Source organism: Lissotriton vulgaris, chromosome 7, assembly GCF_964263255.1.
Source record: "Lissotriton vulgaris chromosome 7, aLisVul1.2, whole genome shotgun sequence".
NCBI classification, from domain to species: domain Eukaryota; kingdom Metazoa; phylum Chordata; class Amphibia; order Caudata; family Salamandridae; genus Lissotriton; species Lissotriton vulgaris.
In genome coordinates this window covers 769,173,090-769,197,586 of record NC_141695.1, presented here as the reverse complement: position 1 = coordinate 769,197,586, position 24,497 = coordinate 769,173,090, and the positions used below count along the sequence as shown (strand labels likewise).

Below are 24,497 nucleotides of genomic sequence, written 5' to 3'. Positions count from 1 at the left end.
TGATACGCTTATATGGTTGATATGTTCAATGTGTCCCATGAACCACCTGGAGACGGGTCCATGCAGAGGGAATCCACCCATACTAGGGTGAATCTGTCATCACCAAGACCTTCAGACACCGTAGGTGGGTCAGACAACTTTCCCACCAGGTTTCACCACGTGCACACAACCTTCAAGAAAGTATCCAAGATGGTTTGCCTAGTACAAATGTAGACTAGCTGTTCAGCACCTGATCCCAAACCTCTGCCACGCCAAGACTGAATTTGTAGCGTCACATGGGGAACTACTGCTTTGCAGAAGGCATCCAGTCACAAAATTATCTGTAACCACCAGATCATCATTTAACTAACCTTTAGATCCACGGTTTCACTCATGGGAAATGTTTTTTTTTTCTGGAAGAAGGGTCATTCTCATTAGATCCCGGTTCAGAAGAGGCCTTATTAAAGGAATTATCCTTAATGGTGTAAGAGAGGATTTCAAACCCAGGACTGGATAGTGTCTAGGGAAGTAAGGGGAAACTAGATAGCTCAAGGTTTCTCTCTCAATGGAGTCTGCATAGGAGTGAAAGGAGGCTCCTAAATTCACAGGAAGACTGCTACCAAAAGCAACATTTCTGTGAATACTTGCATGAACGCTCAGACATCCTGATGAATAGGCACAGGAAAATGCTCAAGCTGCAGGTCTACAGAGCACTGTTATTTTTGTTTTCTGAACTGCTGCCAAAACCCCAGCCCGAGTCAGCAACATAAACTTCTGAATTACTTGTCAACATCACCTTCACATTAGATAAGAAACAAGCTCACAAATCCAAGTAAAATATTGTTCTTGGCAGAGCAAGGGGGGGGGGGGGGGGGGGGGGGGGGGAGGAATCAGACCGAGATCCACGGACGGGGTTGAAGATCTGACACAATTTAGCTGTGGCAGAGCCAAGACCTTTAGTCGTGCACAGTGCACGAGAGTGGTCTCTGGGTCAGCATCATTAGACATGGGCTTGATTAGGTTAAATCCGGCAGGCATTGCTTGTTTGAGGTGTCCTTCACATTCTGGATCCGCCCACACCATTTTGCTCACGTTTACATTTTGCAGGTGATTTTGGTAAATTAAAGTAGTGTGTCCCTGGCACTAAGCCGCTTATTTCATATTCGGAGTGCCAGGCGACTCCCCTGCTCTGCCAGGCCACTCGTTCCTCATTCGGAGCACCCAACGGCTTCCCAAGTCACTCATCCCTCATTCCGAGAGCCCGGTAGTTTCTCAACTCTGGTTGCCAAGTGTTGATTCCACATTCAGGATGCCCCAGGGCGTCGCTTCCCGTGCCATGGAGCGCCTCATTGCTCGTTCAGAGCACCCAGCGGCTTCTGCTGCCCGGCCACTCATTTAGAACTGTGAAGAGGGAACAGGTACTAAAGGGCACTGAGGGACAGTGCAAATATCAGCATGCACTTTAGGGAATATGTGAACACTCAGCAAGGATTAAAACGTAAAACTACAATTCTTACATGCACTAAGAGGTACTGAGTGATGGAGCAACCCTGGGTGTGGTCGAAGGATTACTGAGTCATGGGACACATGTTAACACCTACTATACATAACGAGCGATGGCGCACATCTGACCATACACTAAGAATTAACACATGATGGTACACATGTGGCCATGGAGAGTATTGGGGAAATACTAAACATACAATCAGGATTAACTAGTTATGATGCGCATTTTAACCTGCACCGAGGATCAACCTGTGATGGGGAAAATCTGCACTCGTGTAACAGTGGCAGTTCAGGACATCATGTGGGTGTCCCCGACAGAACGGTATAATGTTTGCAAAGGTAGAACTGTGTAGTTCTTAACATACTGTAGGCTGCCTTACATAATCGTGTCCCTTCCACCCTGTAGTTTGACTGCACCGGCATACTATTATTGGTAATTCAGGTGAAGCATGATTTATTCCTGAAGACTGACAACAGATTTCTGCCAAACCCCTTTCATGAAAAAATACATTTAAGACGACATACGACAGGGTAGTTCAGCCAATGGGGCGATTTAAGTTTGCAGAATGAAAATACAGAACTATTTCCCAGGGCCATAGTTGCAAAGTCGTTACCTGTTTTGTTATGTGTATTGTTCAGCAGAGAGATATAAGAACGCTTCTGTGTTTGTAATCCTATGCTTACTTTCATTCAACCATCTAAAGATCTGCTATGATTGGGGATGTATCTCTGGTCACCAAGTGACTGCCTAAATGCATGGCTGTGGATGTCTAGAGCCACCTGTATCACATCGCGTTACTGCAACTGATATCAAAACATTGTTTGGAAAAATAATGCCAACATCCCATAAATATTTAATAACTTGAAACTTTGAAGGTGGGAGAACTAATTTAGACCATAGAACTCTACTGTGGCCCCCCCACCCAAATTTCTTTTTCCATTACACACTACTGAAAGTAATAACTCTGCTCTATTTTGCATAGTCAGACACCCCACACTTTCAACCTCTGTAAGAGGTTCTTTGCTCAATAACGACGAAGAGGTGGCCTCAATGTTGGCAGCTGTAGATCGTGCAGTCCTGTAGGTGTTTTCTACTACAAAGCACCCAGGAGTCTTTGACAATCAAGGTCGAGCCGATGCAGAGGCGAGAAGGCTTCCCCGCCAGAATGGCTTGTATCGCCTGCAACATACTGGCCACCTAAGCCACAGTGAAGCCACTGGGATTTCTTGATCATTGTTATGGTCCTAGATCTGACCAATCATGGACAGGGAAGACTGGGTCAAAAACTAATGCGGCACCGGACTGAGGTCAGGGGTGACTAGGGAGACCTAGCCCATTACTTCAAAATGCTATAACCACTGAAAAGAGATCTGGGGTGTAGCAGGTCAAACATGACTGGATCTCATTAATTTTCAGTGACTGTGCCAGGTCTATAGTGTTGCAACACCCTGTCCATTAATGGTTCACATAAATTCTTCCCATCAAACAGCAATGCACTGACTTAGTATTAGGCCTCTTTTTTCATGACTGAACCACATCTGCTGCACTGGAAACACGGATGTTCATGACCAGTGCAGCGAGGTCAATGAGGACTGTATACATGAGCGAATTTTGCTCAGCCTAGTTCTTTCTGAGGTTGGGAATCAACTTGCAACTTCTTGGATGTGTTGGGGCAGTGAGGCACGGTGGTCAAAATGATTGCCAAAGGTTAGTCTATAACTTATTAGGACTGCATTTATGTTAACTTGACTGACCATTTGATTGATATTCTTCCCAAGAGAATGTTGGAGGCGGTTTCCTTCACACAAGTCATCATCACCACACACTGAGTAAAGCAGTGGAGAGGACGCTGGTAGCCCTGTATTAGGGAGGCATGCAACTATTGTATAGAAAACCCGAAATGTTTGGCTCAGAATTTAGTTTCTTATCAGGTTTCCTGCTCTTGCTTGTGGACCTGATACACTAGTAGGACTGAAGCTTTCAGGGGATGTGCAAACAGTTAACACCAGAGCACAAGAGACTCATTCCCCAGCAGGAGATCCGGTGTCTCAGAGAGCACAGAGTGGATCATTTTCACAATTACTGAGAAGTACTATTTTGTAGCCTGGAAATTATCTCACTCATCAGCACAGGTGCCGCAGGGATGGGATCCAGGTGTACCCGTCTCAGATCTTGTACCAAGGTGGATACGGAGTAGAGCTAGCCGGGTGCAGAGCAGCGCTTGGAATGCCATATCACGGATGCCAGGTTGGAAGCAGGGACTCATGCGGGAGGGATCAGTACCAGACATATTTTACCAGGGCTCTGAGTGCAGGTGTTGGTACTGGTGCTGTGACAATGTGGAGAGGATCCAGAGACATTCCTTATCGCGTTCAAAGGTCCAAGGCCTAATCTCTGACGGTCTGCGTGCAGGGCATCAGGAAGAAACCCAAAACCAAGAGGAAGTTTCCACAATTTATTAAAGCAGATCACTGACTTGGCAGGAATATGAACTTTGAGATCTGTCTCATTTTCTGTGTTGTCCAAAAACCAGAGATGTTTCCCACGGAGGAGACATTTTGTGACAAAGAGGAATCTAAAGGGGAGGCCATAAGCTGAAGGGGTTCAGTTAGATTCTACTGCTAGGAGAAGTAGTAGCAGAAAGGGGCGTACCAAACTAGGACTGGCCTAAAAGAAGCCCATAGGATGCGAGCAGCTCAGTTTAACTGCAACACCCCAAGATCACCAGAGCAGGGTGAAAACTGTTCCCACAGAATGCACTCAGATAGGGGAGTGCTTGATCAACATATTTCAAGGCACTGGTGTCGCTGAAAACAGAGGGACTGGCAGACTTGAAGCCACAGTGCAAGTGGAATCAAGCAGGGCTCTCTGGTGAAAGGGGAGTTTAGTCTCCTGGGGCCTTCAGCTCCTATGCAGTAAATAGTCCTTCCCTGAACCATGATTAGTGTACAGAGAACAATAATTTATTGTGTACCTGCAAAAGATGGCTGCATGACTTTTGTAATGATGATTCAGGCAGCTAGCAGCATGCATTCGTTTATTGAGTCAGAGTAACATCTACGTGGGAGTAAAGTCAAAAACAGTCCCCAGTCAAAACACCTTATGAGCAAAGAACACAGGGCCCAACAGCTGTGTTGCCATCGAGGCTGGCACATCTGGTCAAGTGGCATGGAGCAGTAGGCACACTTCACAGAAATACATACAATTGGCAATAAGGACTAAAAGCAGTGGTAAACAGTAAAACATTTTTTTATGCAGCTGATTACAAAAGGCAATCACAGGAGCAGTAATACAGGATAAAGCTAAAGACACAAGGAAGGCCTCTGGGTGCTTTAGTTGGTAGGGAGATGGTCAGACAAGGTGGGGATTAAGAGTTTCTTCTGTTAGTGCTCACTGAGGGGCCATCTATACTACTATTATAAAGAGAGAACAGAAACCTTTAGGCAAGGTAAACTCGGGAACCACAGCGCCAATCCACACACCCAATACATTGTTGTAATCCTCAGGGTGTGTAGATGGACATAGGCTGCATAAAATAAAAAATAAACGTAAGTTTAAAAACAAAGTAGTCCCCTAAAACAAGCGCCGGCCGCAACGTAGCGCTGACCGCGACCTACACCTGCGTGATGACGACAGGCGGCGAGGAGCGGCGAGGAGCGGCGAGGAGGCGCGCGCGGCAGCAGAGGCGCGCGGCAGCAGAGGCGGGCGGGCAGCAGTATAGACGGGGGGCCCGGCCGGGACTAATTAAATGCTCAAAATGCAGCCCCCAGCCCCCTTCTGCCCGCGGGCAACGCCGGGGCGGGCTGCTGGCTTTTGTATAAAGAGTCAAAACAGAAGCACCCCAGGATACAGGACCTCAGCTCATCACCCTTTAACGCACATTGCTCGCTAGGTATGCAATACGCCGCCTCTATGCATTTAGAATCCTGCTCACGATTTTTGTATTTTCGTATTTTTGCAGCATCCTTATCCTAGAATACATCACTGCTTTAGTAGGGGGGTGAAGTGAAGGTCCCAGATGCTATCATTTTGCAAGACTTCATATTGCAACTTACAGTCTTTATTTATGTATGAATTTTATTGATCGGCTGTCCTGCCGCCGGGGGTGAAGTGAAACGATTCACATTATAACAACATAGGAATCCAATAACTAGGAAGAATACATGCCGAGTACCGAAGCTCCTCTAAGAGGGCAAAAGAGGTGATGGAGCCATCCCATGAAAAGGACATCTTTAGGGTTTTCAGATTCTTGTTCGAATGAAGTTCAAGCAAAGATAACAAACAAAGAGGACTGTCACTCCTCCTGTATGTAGAGCCTGCCCTAAAAGAGAATGTAGCTTTTCGATTAGAGGGTGGACCAAGTAGAGGACCTTAAATGTGGTGCCTCTGCAGTAATGGCAATATGTTCCCATCTCTGGGAAGCCAGTGAGGATTAGGGAGATGGGGAATAATGTGGTAGGATGATTTAGCTTTGGTGCCTCAATGAACAGAAGGTCAGCCATCATGGGTCTAAGCAAAAACAGGTAGCAAGACGTTTTTCCCCATCAATGTGAGATAAAACCACATCTTGTACCAGGAATTATCGTCACTGATGTGCTATAAGACTATAGTTTATACTATGCATTTAGTGCTTACTTTGTAAGCGAATGAGTGCCAGTGCCCAAAGCTCTGTTCAGATGCTCATGGCCAGTGCAATTAAAAAGGCTCAAAGTCTTGCATCCAGACACTCCTTGTCCTTTTATCTCACTCTTGCAGGTTTCTGCCTTCTCCCTTTATGACATTTTTACTGTCTTATTCTTCCTCAGTCTTTCCACTTAATTTGGTTTTCCACTCTCTTGCTTTCTGTAAATTTCTGATGCTAACACATACGTACTGGTCCCCACCAGCAACAACCTGCTCAAATTAAGTACTGTAAGCTTTATCACCGTTGATGCAAGATAAGGCCATAGCTTGTACTGATAGAGCTTGTAGCAGGCATTATCACCATTGATATGAGTTAAATCCATACTTTGTACAGATAGTTATCACCACTGATGCAAGATAAGAGCATGCCTTGTAAATCGGTCTTGAAAATGTTTGGAAGGAAAAGAAGTCTGAATGCAGGAAGGAAGTGGAGTTGAAATGGTGGTACCCTCCAATCCTAGCAATGTTGATTTGTGAACTCAGACAGGAATCCAGTATAAATTAAGCAATCTGAACGGGATAGCAAATGAGGGAATGATTTTTTAATATACGGTGTTTTTCTGATTAAGATTTGAGGCGTGAAACACCTGTAGTGAAAAGAAGCCAAAGTTTGAGGGAAGACAGATATCCGATTTTGGGTTAAAGAGTTTAACTTCTGAAGCTGCAAAAGAAAAATTCCTCTGCTGTGGCTGGTTGAGCTCAGCACACTGCGGATAGAAAGGTCTTTGCCTTGTACAATCGAAACAGTTGGTTCTACGATGTAGAAGTGAAACTAAACAAGCACTGGCAAGGCGAATAGGTCTCGCCTATGCAAGAGCTACTGGCTTTGCCAATATATTTCAACAATATTTTACACCAGAGTGGCTAGTGTTCAGCCTGGCTAAAAGTTAGCAGTGTAAAAGAGAGTGGCATGCAGTGGAGGGTCGTAAAATGGAGCAAAGCGGAGTGTTATGGAGCGGCGTAGAGTGGCGTGCAGTAGATTTGAGTGGCTGGGAGAGAAGTGGAGTGTCATGGGGTAGCGTACAGTGTTGTGGAGTGTCATGGAGGGACTAGAGTGTTGTTGAGTGGAAGGGCATAGAGTGGAGTACAGTGTCGGAGAGTTGAGTGGGGTGGCATAGAGTGTTGTGGAGTGCTGCAATGTGGAGGAGAGTGGAGCAGCATAGAAAGTGTTGCATACAGTGGAGTGTTCTAGAGAGGGGTGGCGTTGAGAGGAGTAGATTGTCACAGTGAAGTGGCGTGGAGTACTGTGTCAGAGAACAGAGTGAAGTAAAGTGTCATAGCGGGAGTTGCATAGAGCATCGTAGAGTGGAGTAGCGTTGTAGAATGGCATAGAGTGGATAAAGTGTGTGGTGTGGAGTGGCATAGAGTAGAGTGTTGTAGAGTAGAGTGTAGCCATGCAGAATAGAGTTTCAAAGTGCAGGGTTGTTGAGTGGGGCAAAGTAGAGTGGTGCGTGAATAGTGGTGCGTGAATAGTGGTGTAGAGTACAGCGGTGCAGAGTAAAATAGAGTGACAGAGTGCAGTGATGTAGAGTGCAGTGGCACAGAGTAGAAGGTTGTAGAGAATAGTGCCATGAAGAGCAGTGATGCAATGTAGTTGGCATAGGTGCAGTGGCGTAAGGTGAATTGGTTTTAAGCAAAACAGTGGCGTGCACTGGTGTAGAGTGCAGTGGTTTAGCATAGCATAGACTGCAGTGGCAAAGAGTGCAGTGGCATAGAATAGATTATTTCAGAGTGGAGTGTGCAGAGTGAATTGGTGCAGGGTAGAGCGCAGTGGCATAGAGTAGAGTGGTGTAGAATAGAGTGGTGCAGCATTAACAGTAGTGGCAGAGTGGAGTGGTGTATTGTGCAGTGGCATAGAGTGCAGTGCTGCAGAGTAGATGGTTTCAGAGTGGTGTGGAGTGGTGCAGGCTAGAGTGGAGTGATATAGAGTAGTGGCGCAGACTGCATTGGCATAGAGGGGAGTAGTGCAGAGTTGAGAGACTTAGACTGGAGTGGTAAAGGGTGCAGTTGTGAAGAGTGCAGAGGTGCTTAGTAGAGTGGGGTAGAGTGCACTGGAATAGAGTACAGTGATGCAGAGTAGAGAGAAGTGGCAAAGAGTGCAGTGTCAAAGAGTGCAGTGGTGCTTAGTAGAGTGGCATAGAGTGCATTGGCATAGAGTGGCATGCAGTGATGCAGAGTAGAGTGCAGTGGCATAGAGTAAAGTTGCGCAGAGTAGAGTGGCATAGAGTTTTGTGGCAGGGAGTGCAGAGCCACAGAGTACAAGGTTGGACAGAGCAATGGTGTAGAGTAGAATGAATTGGTGTAGACTGCAGTAGTGTAGAGTGCTGCAGAGTAAAGTGACAAAGTGCAGAAAGAAAACAGTATTTAGAGAAGGCAGATAGGCATTCAGCATGCCAACTAGATGTTGTTTAGGTACTATCTTAAGGTAGGAAGAGTTTCAGCTGACCACTCACTTAAATAAGATGTTCTAACCTGGATTAAAGAGTGGTCTGATCAGCATAAATAAATGTGTTTTGAAAACTTTCAATCTAAAATGTTGCCTTTAATGTGCTTTGGAAGAGGGATTGAAGTGACTATGTCACAGAGAGTACAGACATACTTCAGGGCAGACGGTAAAGTTCTATTAATATCAAAGGGCCCCGGAAAGAGTTTAAAAGAGAAATGTGCATGGATCCTCTTTAGGAGCAAGAGAAATCAGAGCTCTGATCCAAACATTTTTAAAAGTCATGGAGCAGAAGGTCTGGAAATGTTGAGACTTAAGGAACCAAGTTGGTTAATGGAAATGTGGGCAGTGGAACTATCCATGTGGCAATTGCAAGAGCTTTGATGGTCAGACAAGTGACTGGCCAGTAAGGGTTTGGCAGTGCTAAATTTGTTTTAAAAAAAACAAAAAAACTGTTCGGCCCAAAGTTTTCCTCAGAAGCCAACTTAGTCTTCGATGAATGTCAACGTGTTGAATACCAAGGCTTCCTAGTATGGAGTTCACCTCATGCCTCTTTCATCAAACACCATACTCTCCCTGCCCTTTTAACTTACTCTTGCATGTTCTTTTTTATCCATATTTAAGCCCTTTGTCAATGTTTTCTCATATTTTGCTTTCTTCTTCTTCTTTCTCTTTTTAGGTCAAGCCTGGCCAGAGCATGCATTGCTGTGCGAGGCATGCTGTATTAGAGTATGCACTTGAAGTTCCGCCCATATTGTTCATTGGCTTGTGTCACTTTCACTTTCCTTTTGTAAATGCTGGCTTCTGATTCGGTAATCAGCTTGTTAGTTCCTCCTTTGTACCACCTTGTCTTCATTTGTAACCTCCCATGAGGACTGGACCTTTTACTTCCGTTGTTGCCACATCTGTGTTATTTGGTCTGTAAGCACTATTTTCTTTAGAGAATTTGGTCTTACTGCAGGCACGATGTGCTTTGCAGCAACAGTCAGCCCATGCGTGCTTTCACTTTGCAAGCAGTCGGGACAATAGCGGAGGCCCCCCCCCCCCCCCCAAAAAAAGAAATTACTGGTGGGCCCCACCTGCAACCACTGGTTCAAATAAGTTACTGGCTGGGTGTCAAAAAAACAGCCCCTGGTTCTAGAAAGCCGAAAACGGAGTGCAAAAGAGGAAAGGTATGTTTCCACAGTTAACGTTAAAAGAAGACCCGACTGTGGTAGAAAAGGCCCACAGTGGCGCTCAGAAAACTATTCTATTGTGTTATAGTATTGGATATTTGGGTCGATAGCCTTTGACACTCACCTGTCTCCTTTGGGGAGACCCTCAGGCCGCTGTGATCTAATCAGGAGTGAGTGAGTGAGTGTGACCCTCCTGTGTGCATTCTATAAGAGTGCAATGTTCCAAACGTATAAACCTTGAGCATGTAGGTGGCCTCCGTGTAGTAGTTCGAGGTGAGGGTTCAGGGCTCGAGGCCTCTTTCTAACAAGTGTTATCTAAGGCATCCTTATATATGTGCACTGCATCGTGTGCCTTTCTAAACTCTGTAAATGGTTGCGTGTCAGAGTATTTGTAAGGCAATGTTTGTGGATCTTGTGTTTCTCATCTGGGGCGGATGGAAACATGCCACCATGAGTTCAATGTCCCCTGCCTCTTTGCAGTCCAGCAGGTCTGCCCCTATGTTGCATCGTTTGTTGTTTTTTGGCGGAATGTCCCTGTTTTGTTCTGGATGTCTGCTGACTCAAGGTCACTCGCGGGTGAGAGTTGCTCCGTTTCTGTGTCACCAGAATGCGGGTCTCCCAGTCCCCTTGTTTTCCAACTCCCACCAGCATCAACTCTCCTTTGTGTTGTGTTTTTCCCCTCTGTTATCAAGCCTCCGAGTTTACATTTCGTGACTAAAGACTAGAGTGAACTATTGCAGTAGTCTGCACTTCCCCTCCCCTCTGCTGTCCCAGGCACGTGCCTGCCGTCTTATGACAGCACCGGCCCTGCACCACTTCCGGCCTGGCTCTTACAAGCTCAAGCGCCTCATTCCTAAAACTGCACCTACGAAGAGCTGAGAACACAGTGTGGCGCGGGTCGGTCTGGAATAAGTCCATTTTGGGCGTTTCCGCCTTTCTGCTCACGGATGAGGGATTACTTTCCCACGTCAGGTTTTTGGCATGTCGGTGGTCTTGTCTCGCTCCAGGAATATCAGTGCCGACGCGGAGGGGCTCAGACGAGATTACATCCCATAGGATTTACTTATTCTGAGACTTGTTTGCAGTTAATTTCAAGATATATGCCATGTCAGCAGGGGTGGCTTTAGGTTCATGGCGGCTTGCAGGGAGCGTAAGTAGGGGTACCCGGAAGAGGGGGTCCGGGTGGGTCCAACCCTCCCTCCGCGCAAGTAGGTTCCAAATAGTTAAAGTTGTGCGAGTAGGGGTGCTAATGTACGCATTGGGGGCAGATCTCCCTCGGCTTCCAGAGGACATCCCATATAGATCTTCCCACTATAGAGCGGTCCATATGAAGCTAGTGCTGATCTGACTCCCTCGCTGACCATTCCGTTGCCACCCGTAGTTGTGCGGCCTGATAGTATAAAGTGAAATCGGGTAGAGCCAGTCCTCCCTTGACCCTTGGAAGTCTGAGCACATGATGGGGCAGGCGCGCCCGCCCAAATAAATTTAGTGATCAACGAGCGAAGAAGCGGCATTAGAGTTTGCTCAAGATCGATGGGTAGGGCTTGCAACAGGTATAACAATTTGGGCAGTAATGTCAGTTTAACTGCGTTGATCCTCCCAAGCCACGAACTGTAAAGGGGTGACCACCTTTTAAGGTCTTGCTGAAGTTGTGCAACCAAAGGCGGGTAATTAGCCTTGTATAGATCGCCTATCTTGGCCGTAAACTGTACTCCCAAATAAAGTAAAGTGCGTTTGGCCCAATGAAAGGCCGTTTTTTACTCAGTCTGTTCACTTCAGCAGTAGGGAGGGTAAGGTTGAGTATTGAGGATTTGGACAGATATACCTTAAACCACGCCACTTGCTCAAACCATCGTAGTTCTCCTTGCACCGCCTATAGCGAGGAAGCCGTGTCCGTAAGAGTGAGCAGTACGTCATCGTCAAAAAAGATGCCTTGTGCTCACACCTGAGAAAGGGAACACTCGGATTTCGTCATTGGATCTGAACCTGATCGCAGGGGCTCAATACTGAGGGCGAATAGGAGGGGAGAAAGAGGGCACCCCTGTCGGATGCCTCTGCTCAGGGAAAAGGGGAAAGAAGGACAACTGTTGATCATGACTCGGGAGGTAGGGAGGTGGTAGTTGGCCTCTACCATATTGAGGAATGGATCTCCAAATCCAAACTTCTGCATAGTTAAATAGAGGAAAGCCCAGTCCACTCTGTCGAAAGCTTTCTCCGCATCTAAACCCGCCAATACTGCAGGAATTTTAAACTTGGAAGCCTTCACAATCAAATGGATGGTGCATCTGAGGTTGTCATGAGTTAACATGCCTTTTATGAACCTTGATTGGTCAGGATGTATTAGCTCTGGCATCAGGTTTTCAAGCCTTGCTGCTAGGATTGTGAAATATAGATTTGCGTCAAGATTTAGAAGCGCTATGGGTCTATATGAGCCGCAGAGATGCGGGTCCTTTCCAGGTTTGGGGATTACCGTGATCACCGCTTCAGCCATAGAACCCGAAACTCGTGCTTCTGATGCTATTGCCTGGAATAGACTCGTAAGATGCGGGACTAGCTCATCGGAAAAACAAACATTAAAAAAATTGTGCAGTAAGGCCGTTGGGTCCGGGAGTGTTATGTAGTTTGAGTCTGGAGATAGCGTCTCGAACCTCTTCCTAAGTTATAGGAGAGTTTAAGATGTCGGCCGCCAAGTGGGAAAGCCGCGGGAGCTCATCTAGAAATTGTTGTAGTTATGTGTCGGGAATAGTGCCTTGATAGAGCGGACCATGAAAATCCCCGAAGATGTTAGCTTTAATGGTGTCGGAGTGTGTGAGTTGACGCCGTTGATCCAGTATCTCCCCAATAAATTCCCGTTCCCTCTTTACTCTAAGTTGACGAGCCAAATGTGAGCCCACCTTGTCGCCCTGTGCAAAGGATGACTGACACAGTTTTAACAATGTGTACTCCACTCGATTCGCATATATGGACCGATGTTTACCACCGGATTGCAGTGAGTTGTCTCTGTAGGGCGCGTGTTAGCGTGGCTTTGTGTGCCTGTTCCACTATCTCCAATTTCTCCTCAAGAGCCTCCCTTTCCCTCGTCCTCTGTTTGTTTAGGCTCGAATTGAGTTGAACGGATTTCCCTCTCAGTACTGCCTTAAAGGCGTCCCAGTTGTTCTGCTGGGATGTGTCCTGGGGAATGTTGTGTGTAAAGAAGTCAACAATGGCAGCCATTACTTCCTCCCTGGAAACCGCATCCTGTGTAAGTGCTGAAGGGAAATCCCACCTAGGAAGTCCATTAGTAGGACCGTTCCAGGTAAGGCCCAAGGTGATCAGGCTGTGATCTGAAACAGATATCAGGAGTATCTGCACTGCCTGGAGAGCCCCCAGCAGGGATTGGCTGATGAAGATGTAGTCTATTCTGGAGTACGACTGATGGACGTGTGAGAAGTGTGTATAGTTCTTTGAGGTAGGGTGAATGGAACGCCAGGCATCGCATAAGCCAAGGGCAAGTATTTTCTGTCTAACCCTGTTACAAAAGGTGTTGACGCTCTGTTAGCACTGGTGCTGTCAAGGGTCCTATGCCAAGTTAAGTTGAAATCCCCCATAAGTATAACGGGTCCTTCCGCAAATCCCCCAATCGGGTCAAGACCATTGGAGAGGAACGTAGATTGACCTGAGTTAGGGGCATATATTGAGATGAATTTGCAAAGCATGCCTTTCATCTTCCCCTTAACCATTAATAGTCTCCCTTCCCGGTCTGTTGTGAGAGCAACAGGTTGAAATCTTGTTGTGCTATGGAAGAGTAACGCAACTCCATTGTGTTTAGTGGTGGTGGATGATGTATAAATCAACGGGTATGCTCTATGACAAAGCCTAGTGACCTCAGCTCGTTTGAGAGGTGTCTCTTGCAATGCCACTACTTCAAATTTGCGGTCAGTGAGGTATTTCCAAATTTTCTGGCGTTCCTGGGGAGAGTTCAATCCCTTAACATTCCAGGAGGCTACATTAACCATTGGGCATAGTACTCTCTCCTCCCTCCTCATATAGGTCCAAGCTTCCCGTCCTCACAGTCTGGGCCTCTCTCAGTATGATACAAAGCAATGTCCCCCAGACTTCCCCACCCCCCTCCACCACCCGACCATGTTGCAATAAGCTTGGCAGCCAGAAAAATTAAACAACAAACCCCAAAAAGCACCACTTGGAACCCACCCCCCAAACTCCCCCCCCCCCCCCCAAACTTCCCCAAAAACTGGTGGCCAGAGGACCAACAAGTCCTCGGCTCGAACATCATCCAAGAACAAAAGGAGGAATTGTGGGTAACACAGGCAAGGCCCGCACCCCCCCAATTGGAAAGCCATATTCACTAGTGAGCAGTATGTTACTGAGTGGGAGAATATAAAAACCTCAGTGTCTTTAGTGATCAGGTCATATTTCTGGCACTGTCAGTCTGGCCCCCCTCGGTAGGATGGTTTCCACGTGCAGCTTACGTGATGTGTCTTGTTTCCATGTTCAAAAGCGAAGCCGAAGGGAAATGTCCAGCGAAAGCGAATGTTGTCATCTTGCAATTTGGCGGTGATCGGTCTCAGTGTCTGCCGGCGGGCCAAAGTTGCGGGGCTAGATCTTAATAGAGAGAGCATCTGTGGCCTTGAAAGGACACTTCTTTCTTTTTCCGGGCAGCAGACAAGATGGCTTCCTTCACTTTGAAAGAGTGGAGTTTGACCAAAACATCCCTTGGTCGCATACGGCTCCCTGTCTGTAATGTGCCCACACGATGTGCCCTGTCCAGCTTGATTTTCAGGTGTTGTGGGGAGGGAAGTTCAGCAAAGAGGCCTATTACAAATGCCTCCAAATCGTGGCCCCTTCTTCCAAGTCCCGGATCCGAATGTTCTCCCTTCGAGTTCTGTTATCCAAGTCTTCTGCCTTACTTGCTGAAGCTGGACTTGAAGCGCTTGGTGTGAATCTTGTACTTTGGAAGTAGCTGTCACCAGGTCTTGTGTTTGTTCCCCCACCTCCAGTACTCTGGTTCCCACCGTGTCCACATCCTGCCGTGGGTGGTGAGTTTCTCGGTGAGGTCAGCTTTCAATTGTTCCACCGAGAACCGTAGATCTTGTTTGATCTCTAAGCATAGCTCAGCTTTGAAATCGCGAAGAGTGGCCACCAGGTCCTCTCGTGTGAGCGCCATATTTTGCAGTTGGGCGTTCTCCTCTGAGGTGGGGGCCTTCTATGGGGCCTTACAGTACCAGGAGACTTTGTTGGTGGTTTTCTTGGGCGGCATAAGGTCACCGCCTCGCACGTGCGTGGTCAAAGTCACCAATGTCCTCCAGAGCTTACTAGATGGGTGAATGGCGTGAGCCTGGATCTTGACGTGTGCTCCCCCCTCGTGGTGGGGTTATACCCCTGCTGGTTAACAATTGCTGGTGACCACTTATTCTGATGTGTGCTCCCCCCCTCGTGGTGGTGGTCGGAACCCTGCTGCCTAATGAATTGCTGCCTTTTACAATTCAAACAGCAGAGTAAGTTGGACAGTACGATATATATATGTTTGGGGGGAGGGCGGGGTGACAGAGGATGTGAATCACAAATTTCCAAAATAAAAAAAGCAGTGCGCTGCAGGGTTGCAAATTCTAGGTTAGGGGTAAACTGTTTCCATGAGGAACAGGGTCTGTACTGATTTCCACTAGGTGGGCCCAGGGCCGCACTGGCCTAAGCGTGCATCGGTTGTTTCCCTCGGAGGCTGGAAGAGTGAGGCTGGTTTGGGGGCAGTGGGGGCCAGTTTTGTTACTGGGGGAGGTCATCTTGCCGCAGTGTTGCAATATTGCATCCAGTAACAAACAAGCATTAACTATGCAACGGTCTCGCCTTTGCCAAAGTTAGAGCTATTGGCATTGTAAATGACAACATTTTTATTTATGTGTTGGTTTTGAAAGAAGATAAATAAATGGCATTGCCATTTACAATGTCAATAGCTTAATCTCTCGCAAATGCGAGACCTATTGGATTTGCACCCTCACACACACAGCCACACACACAGAGCCCCCCCCCACACACACACAGCCCCCCCACACACACAGAGAGCTCCCCCACACACACACACACACACACAGAGCTCCCCCCCCACACACACAGAGAGAGCTCCCCCCCACACACACATACAGCTCCCGCCACACACACAGAGAGAGCCCCCCCCCCACACACACACACACAGAGAGAGTCCCCCCACACACACACACAGAGAGAGCCCACCCACACACACACACAGAGAGCCCCACACACACACAGAGAGGACCCCCCCACACACACAGAGAGAGCCCCCCCCACACACAGAGAGAGCCCCCCCACACACACAGAGCCCCCCCACACACACAGAGAGCCCCCCCACACACACACACACAGAGAGCCCCCCCCCACACACACACACAGAGCCCCCCCACACACACACACACAGAGCCCCCCCACACACACACACACAGAGAGCCCACCCACACACACACACACAGAGAGCCACACACACACACACAGAGAGCCCCCCCACACACACAGAGAGCCCCCCCCACACACACAGAGAGCCCCCCCCCACACACACAGAGAGCCCCCCCACACACACACAGAGAGCCCCCCCCACACACACAGAGAGCCCCCCCACACACAGAGCCCCCCACACACAGCCCCCCACACACAGCCCCCCACACACACAGAGCCCCCCCCCACACACAGAGCCCCCCCCACACACAGAGCCCCCCCACACACACAGAGCCCCCCCACACACAGAGAGCCCCCCCACACACAGAGAGCCCCCACACACACAGAGAGCCCACACACACACACACACACACACACAGAGCCCCCCCCCCCACACACACACACAGAGAGCCCCCCCCCCACACACACAGAGCCCCCCACACACACACAGAGAGCCCCCCCCCCCACACACACACACTGAGAGCCCCCCCCCACACACACACACACAGAGAGCCCCCCCCCCCACACACACACACACAGCCCCCCCACACACACACACAGAGCCCCCCCACACACACACACAGAGCCCCCCCACACACACAGAGCCCCCCCCACACACACAGAGCCCCCCCACACACACAGAGCCCCCCCACACACACACAGAGCCCCCCCACACACACACAGAGCCCCCCCCCACACACACACAGAGCCCCCCCCACACACACACAGAGCCCCCCCACACACACACAGAGCCCCCCACACACACACACACAGAGCCCCCCACACACACACACAGAGCCCCACACACACACACAGAGCCCCCCCCACACACACACACACAGAGCCCCCCACACACACACACACACAGAGAGCCCCCCGCACACACACACACAGAGCCCCCCCCACACACACACACAGAGCCCCCCCCACACACACACACACACACAGAGCCCAACACACACACAGAGCCAATCAGTGAAGCCCTGAAGCCCAATGCTACTTAAATAAAGTATTTCCTTTTATATTAACTAAAGGTCACTGATAACTTGTCACCTTAACGCAACAGTTTCTCGCGTATAAGCGTTATCAGACAGCAGGAGTTACTACGGCATAATGACATAGGAAGGATGACAGGCCGAGTTGGCCTTACCTGAATTCGAAGATGTAAGTGCAGATCACACGTAAATCAGGAGCATGAGTTTACTCAATCACCCACTTTATTTAAATGACTGACAAATTGGCAGCTCTTTGCCAGCTGTCCCTCAGAGGAGGTAATTGTCATCAGCAAAAGGCTTCAGGGAAAAATATCCGGCGATTTAACGTACCGAATAATGGTAGAGGGGGGGTGGGAAAGCACACGATTGTTTCAGGTGCATCACCGTTATGCGCAAACATTTTCACGTTAATTTCATACTAAGCAACGTTTAACAGCAGTACGTAGCTCACAAACTCCGAGCGAAGCTGGTTTCTAAGCGCTCTCCGTATCCTCCCTTCAATAAGCAATAAAACTGCTGATAGCACCACTATTAATTGACGGGAATCACACAATGTGCCAAGAATCCAAGACAAAAACTGAGATCTTCCTTATCGCATTTATAGATACCCATAAAGCCAATTGCCAACGACACCCTAAAACAGTTTTCCTGAAGGAGGGGTGAGAACAAAATTACCAAAGAAATCTAACCGGCACTTTGGACGGGGTTACCGTTCGTTCAGTGTGAGGTGCAGCTAGCAGGGAGCTGTAATGTACGAGCGTGGGAGCAGTAGGGGGGTCGGGGGCTCTGGCGTCGGCCTGTCGTGCCTGGAGGTGCAGCCCCGTGTTTATCTGTGCAGTTTAAAACTGTGGCAAGGTCCCGTGGCACGCCACAACTTTGTACAGGAGCAAAGGGGTACAGTTATCTAATATCAACAAACACCGAGCAGAGCGGGGAGTGCGGAGACAAAAGACAGAGGAAGACGCCGAGAACAGAAGAGGGTCGGCAAAAAATAAACAAAATTTATCGGCAAGGAGGGTGCAGAAAGCGACAGTGTTGAACAAACACACGATTTATTAGTGTGTTTTTTATACAAGAGGGGCCCGTTGTCAGAGAGATTCACAATTAGAGACGGTTCTTGAATACACAGGTTGCCAAATAACTTCAACAGTAATGAAATTCCCTGGGAGGCTGTGCTGCGCAGTCCTTCCTGCCTCCGGCGGGCGCTCCGTCCACACACTGAGAGCCTCCCTCGGTCAAGATGACAGACTAGCGGCTTCAAATGAAGAGTTAGAGCCAGAGGCTATCTTAGCCCAGGGTCAGGGGCGACTCTGAATTTTGTCGTCACGGTGGGAGACTGGAAGGGGGGGGGGGCTGGGGGCGCTGAGGTTCCGACAGGAGACAAAAGGGTGAAGTTCTGGTATTTTAAGTTGCAATTTGAAAATCAAGGCAGTCTCTTGCTGTGTTCCGAGCATTCTGGCGCATGTCAGATGCATAACAAAGGAACCACCGTCAGCACTGACAAAACAGATAGAGCTGCATTAAAAAACCGATAATTCTGCTTTCTGGAGAGCGCGGAATGGGGGCACGATGTACACGCACATAGAATCAACAAGCGAAAGCACAGCGCGCCCTGTATTTGAGTGGAAGGGTGGGAGAGCGCGGAATGGGGGCACGATGTACACGCAAATAGAATCAACAAGCGAAAGCACAGCGCGCCCTGTATTTGAGTGGAAGGGTGGAAGCAGTGACGAGCGCAGAGCCACCATTTAAAAACAAACATGAAGGCAGATACTAGGGAAACCACTTGTCTGCCACTTACACGGACCACCCGTGCATTCTCCCCAATGCTTAACCAATCCGAGCACGCCACAAACAATTCGGACATGCTTGTTGACTGTGGACTCCGACAGTGGTTTAGTCCTCCTTTAATTGGCGGGTACTTTTCAGTTTTGAGCGCGCCTGGTTTGGTTGGTGGTATTGCGGTCAGTTAGCCACGTACTGGGCAATGACAGCCTCTCTTGGGCCGTACATGCTACGCTGCTGTCGTCTCCCACCACCACGTTTCTCCGAGGCGAAGCAGGAATGCCTCGGAGAAACGCAAGGTCATTTTGGGATTCGGGGGCGTGTTTTTCGTGCTCTCCCCTTCCCATTGGCTGAAAGGTAAAATTCCAGCCAATGGGAAGAGGAGAGGGCGGGACTTAAAAAAGACCCAGAAATGCCCACAAATCGCGTTGTGACGGGGGAAAGAGTGATTGACAACCATCTCTTCCAATGGCTAGCCTCCATTTATGGAGCTAGCCAATGGAAGAGAGGCGGGGCAAAGCCCCATACTGTAGATCAAAAGATTTCGCCTGCACGAGCACTGCTGCGTAGTGCTACGGCCAGACGAAACCTAAAAAAGCAGTGCTGGGGATCGGTTTAGTGAAGCAGCAGGCTTCACACTTGCACCTTTGCACCCTAGCCCCCAGTCCAAGAAAATTGCCAGTGCTGAATAGCGCTCTCAGTCCGGCCCTGGGTGGGCCTCAGTCTAAAGTGGCACAATTGGTGAAAAACAAGGGGTTTAAATGCTACCTTGAGCGACTATCATTGGTTAGAGTATTTGCAAGTATTTATCCTATCATCTTTTGGGTATTTGTCTGGCAGTAGTATGCTAGGAAACCGGAGAAGGACGCAGCTTTCCAAGCATACCCACAAACTGTGAATTCCAAAATGTACATTTGCACCAATTCAAGGAGTGTAGTTTCCATGAGTTTTAGATGTAATACTTTTTGGCAAACCAGCCAATCAAAATATATCAATTTCTGCTCCAAACAATGAACAAGATTAAAGCTCTTAGTGAAATGAGAACAACTAGAAAAGCCACACAGATATAGCATACCCGAACCAGGGCAGCAGATTCAACTATGAAGTCAAGAATGCATTTGAAGGGCGTCACAGCCCAACCCCCCCCCCCCCCCCCAAAAAAAGTTAAGCCCCTGTCTGTCCCACCTCGACCTGGAATTTTTCCCTCAGAACTCATGACTATGACCAGGTACAACACAGCCTGGAGTTACTATCCTGGAAACGCTTATTTTAAATACATTTCCACTGCATGCACTCTTCTTCATCTCTTCTAAGAGAAGCTGTGATGGAGGAGTGGTCAAATCGGTCGATGTAAGCAAAGCTCCATGTTTCCAGTATTCGCGTTTTACAAATCTTTTTATCAAGAGACTGCTAGCCCCATGTACTAGGTCCAAGTTGCGAAAAGAGGTGGGTGTGCCAGAAAATGTAATAGTGCGAGCCAGAAGTCTGGCTTGAGAGTTCGTGCATGAGCCAAGCCTTGAAAACTTTGGCATTTATAACGTGAAACAAACATAATATAAAAAGGTAGGACACTGTCTCTTCAAAATTCAAAAGAGTATATCTATACAACATGCTGAAGCGTTTCACCTTAGTAAACCAGTTCAATGTATAGACAGACACTTATTAAATGTAAACTTCAAAACATCAATGGCAATGCCATTAGTGAACTAAGAGGCAAGTTAGTTGTTATGTAAACCCTAAACATGATCTTGATAAATCAAAAATAAAAGGTGATTGTACAGCATACATCCTGAACTCAAGTATTTAAAGGTGCTCTAATACGAGATAAAAAAGGAGGGTTTGTGAAACAAAATGTTTGCCTATGTCACATGATTTGGAAAAGCAGGAAAGCCAGCGCTGATTCCAGGTTATCCGATATCACGTTTGGAAATTCAGCCACCAGATGTATGTCTCTGTCTCTCTCCTGTTTTACATCAAAGGTCAATATTTCTTATCATATTACTGTTGGTGAATGAGAAAAAAACCAACACAGACAATGAAGACTTAAGACCCCCAGGCCCAAATGCCAAGGAAAGAAAGCATTTATTTTGGGGGGTGTCACATTACCACCCCGCCTGCTTGCCCACCCCCTTAAGGCTGCAAAACAACAGATAGGGCACCTTGCACTTCCATGACACACTGGCAATGCTACTGCCTCTCCAGGTAAGAAGTTATATTCCCATGAATCCAGAGGTGCAACTAAAGCCACATTTCGGAGGGGGGGCGGGGGCTAATTCTTCCAGCAGGGGTGAATAGACAACAAAGCCTTGTTAGCAAGTAAATAGTGTTTTAAAGACCTGGGAAGCACTCGGGTGTGTGCCCGGGAAGCTGTCTCAGCCCGAGATGACACACACGAAAGGGGGGGGGCTGCATGAATCAGACCACCTCTGCGCCCGAGAGGGCGGCGCTGTCCAACCCCCAAGACCGCCGAGTGCCTTAGTGAATTTACTGCAGTGAACAGAGTGCAACATTAAAACATAAGGTCACATCTTGAACTCACGCTCAACCCTCATTTTCAGCCTTTCCTTATTCTCAGTAATGTGTGGGGGTAACACTGACCCTGGACAATAAAGTGTTACTGGCCTTGTTGTGGAGTCTGCGCGTGACAAAGCTGCAATCATCATTTTTGGCAAGCAAAGCCCCTCCCGAAGCACCAGAGACCAGGCCTCTTGCTTTAGTAAAGATTCGTAACACCGGGCCCTTAACTCTTCACTCGCCCCGCAGAGTGCAATGAGAAGAGCGTTGTACGGGTTAGTCATACAGCATGTGATATCAGTGGCAAATGAAAGGGGCAGTCCACGCTCGGACGACCCTTTGTCGGAATGGGGTCTGAGACACTACTGCCCGGGGTTTTGTGTTCTCAAGCTGGGTAAGCAGAGCAATGGTCTGGCAAGAAAGTTTCAATTGAGTAAGAAGAAGGAAGAAGGGAGGCACAAAGTGTGGGCTGGGCAAGATCTTGTTGCGTGGGGAGAGTACTGAAGCTCCTGGGGGAGCGGCTGCACGAGCCAGCTCTCGGCTGCGCTGTCCTTCGTTAGCCCGGCTTCCTCGACTTCCTCTCGGGTCAATAACTCTCCTCGGACAGCGCTGAACAAGGAAGCGGGGCTTCCTGACGGGTGGCCAGGCCGAGTCACACACGTTAGCTTCAGACAGTGACCCCGGCCCCTTCGGTTCCCACCTTCCTGCTCTAGTGACACTGTGTGTACGTGAGCTCCGGCTTTATACGTAACACAGGTTCGCTCACTGTGCATGTTCCAAACACCCGAATTCATTCACAGTAATCAGCTTTCCCACCCATGCTAACCAGATAGCGCCTTATTATAGCACGGATAAGTCCGGCGCTGATAAGGATGTGGGAGAGGCTTTGCATGGGGTTACAATTTCATAAACATAGGAACTAGTCAGTCCTAAAGGAACCCCTTTCTCGCCCCTCAACTCTCCCCTCACCAAATGTAATGGGTCTTCTCCTGTGTCTGTCTTCAAAAAATGCAAACTGAAAATACGGAAGTCTGTGGGAGTTCTGCAGCGAGAAAGAGAGAGACCCCCGCCACTGCTCCCGGCGCGCAGGGGCTGCGAATATCGGAAGCGAAGCAGCAATTATCGGGATTGCAGGAGTATGGGAGGGGGGGGGCTGTCTTTACGAGAGGTACTGCCCTACCCCTCTTCTGCTCCGGATTAGATCACCATTTTACTGTAGCTACTGTCACCCCACTGCAGCAGCTTCTATTGCCCCCTCTTCCCCCGCCTTGGGGCATCATCAGACTCCACCCCCTCCTCCCACTGCTTTGGTACCGTTAGTCTACCCAGCGAGCGCTGTCTCAGACACACGGAGCCCGTCACCCACTCCAATGAATGTGCTGTGGCAATCAACCCACCCCAAAGTGTTTTAAGCTTGCCTTTCCTGACACCATTTATGTGTACCCCTTTAACTCTTTGGGGCGCTACGCCCCAGGGGAATCAACCGGTGCAGCAAGTGCAGTGGCACCAGGTCCCAGAGGATTGAGGGGCACATTGAACTCAGATTATTGCTGTATTTTACAACTAAAACAGCGGCCCATTTATTTTATGGACTAGCCACTGCCTTGCTGAGGGTATTTTCACCTTCTGCTGCGAGTCCCTTCGCCCCCTGCTGAGGGTATTTCCATCCATGTTGTGAATCCCTTCATTCATTTCTGCGAGTCCTGTCCCATCACCCTGCTAGAGGTCCCGTCACCCCTCTGCTGCGGGACCCGTCACCCTTCTGCTGCGGGACCCGTCACCCCTCTGCTGCGGGACCCGTCGCCCCTCTGCTGCGGGACCCGTCGCCCCTCTGCTGCGGGACCCGTCGCCCCTCTGCTGCGGGACCCGTCGCCCCTCTGCTGCGGGACCCGTCGCCCCTCTGCTGCGGGACCCGCCGCCCCTCTGCTGCGGGACCCGCCGCCCCTCTCCTGCGGGACCCGCCGCCCCTCTCCTGCGGGACCCGCCGCCCCTCTCCTGCGGGACCCGCCGCCCCTCTCCTGCGGGACCCGTCACTCCTCTCCTGCGGGACCCGTCACTCCTCTGCTGCGGGACCCGTCACCCCCCTGCTGCCGGACCCGTCACCCCTATGCTGCCGGACCCGTCACTCTCTGCTGCGAGGCTCGCCACTCTCTGCTGCGGGACCCGCCACCCCCTGCTGCGGGACTTGCCACCCCCTGCTGCGGAAGACTTCTGCCTCTGCTATGGATTTCTTCTTCTCCCCTCCGCCCCCTGTGGGTCCATTCACCCGTCCAGCGTATCCGTTCACCAATCTGATGGGTTATTTGCGGTAGGTTCCTTCCTCCAACCCCTCTGGAGGTTCTCTTTCTCCTGTTGTGTTCTACCGTTCTAGTGTATGGCTCTCCAATACTCAGTAATCTATGCCCCTTCTTCCCGCCGGGCCGGGTTTACCTGCTGGTACCGATCCTCTCCAGGGTTGAAAGTCCCATCCACTGCCCGGAAGCTCAGGTCCAGGTGCGGGAAGTTGTGCAGCCAGTAAGTCCACCAGGGGGCGATGTAATCCAAGCGACCAGCCATGGTTTGGTGGGTGTCGGGCAGACACCCGCGGGGGTCAGGGAGATGCGGGGGTCCCCGGGATCCAGATTTACAGGGACCAAAAAAGCTCCCGACGACTCATAGTTCGAACATGCATCCTGCTCCACGCGCAGTCGTTAGAGTGAGAGCACTCCTGTGCCTGCGGGAGCGCGCACAGGGGAGGTTGGGCCAAGGGGCGGGCACTGGGGAGCGCCCGCGCACACAGCTCAGACAACGCAGTGTTTGAGCAGCTGCGGGACTCCTATTGGCTGCGCGAACAGTATTAAGAGGCCCCTAATCAGGGACCACAGGGGTTGTATTTCTGATGAACATTCTATAGGTTAGCGATAAGGAGACTTTCCCTAGCCTGTAAACTGGAGATATATTAACTGAAAAAGTGAGGGTGGGAAGGTACCCACGAA

General features: G+C 49.3%; 1 protein-coding gene across 1 annotated transcript in view; it reads right to left on the bottom strand.

The window, feature by feature from the left end:
• TTYH2 (tweety family member 2) overlaps window positions 1-24,258 on the bottom strand; it is a 384,443-nt gene extending 360,185 nt beyond the window's left edge. The window contains exon 1 of the mRNA XM_086930996.1: window positions 23,953-24,258. Within this exon, the coding sequence (XP_086787122.1) occupies window positions 23,953-24,078 (126 nt within the window). The 5' untranslated portion in view covers window positions 24,079-24,258. The remainder of the gene's footprint in view (window positions 1-23,952) is intronic.
• Window positions 24,259-24,497: the final 239 nt, after the last annotated feature.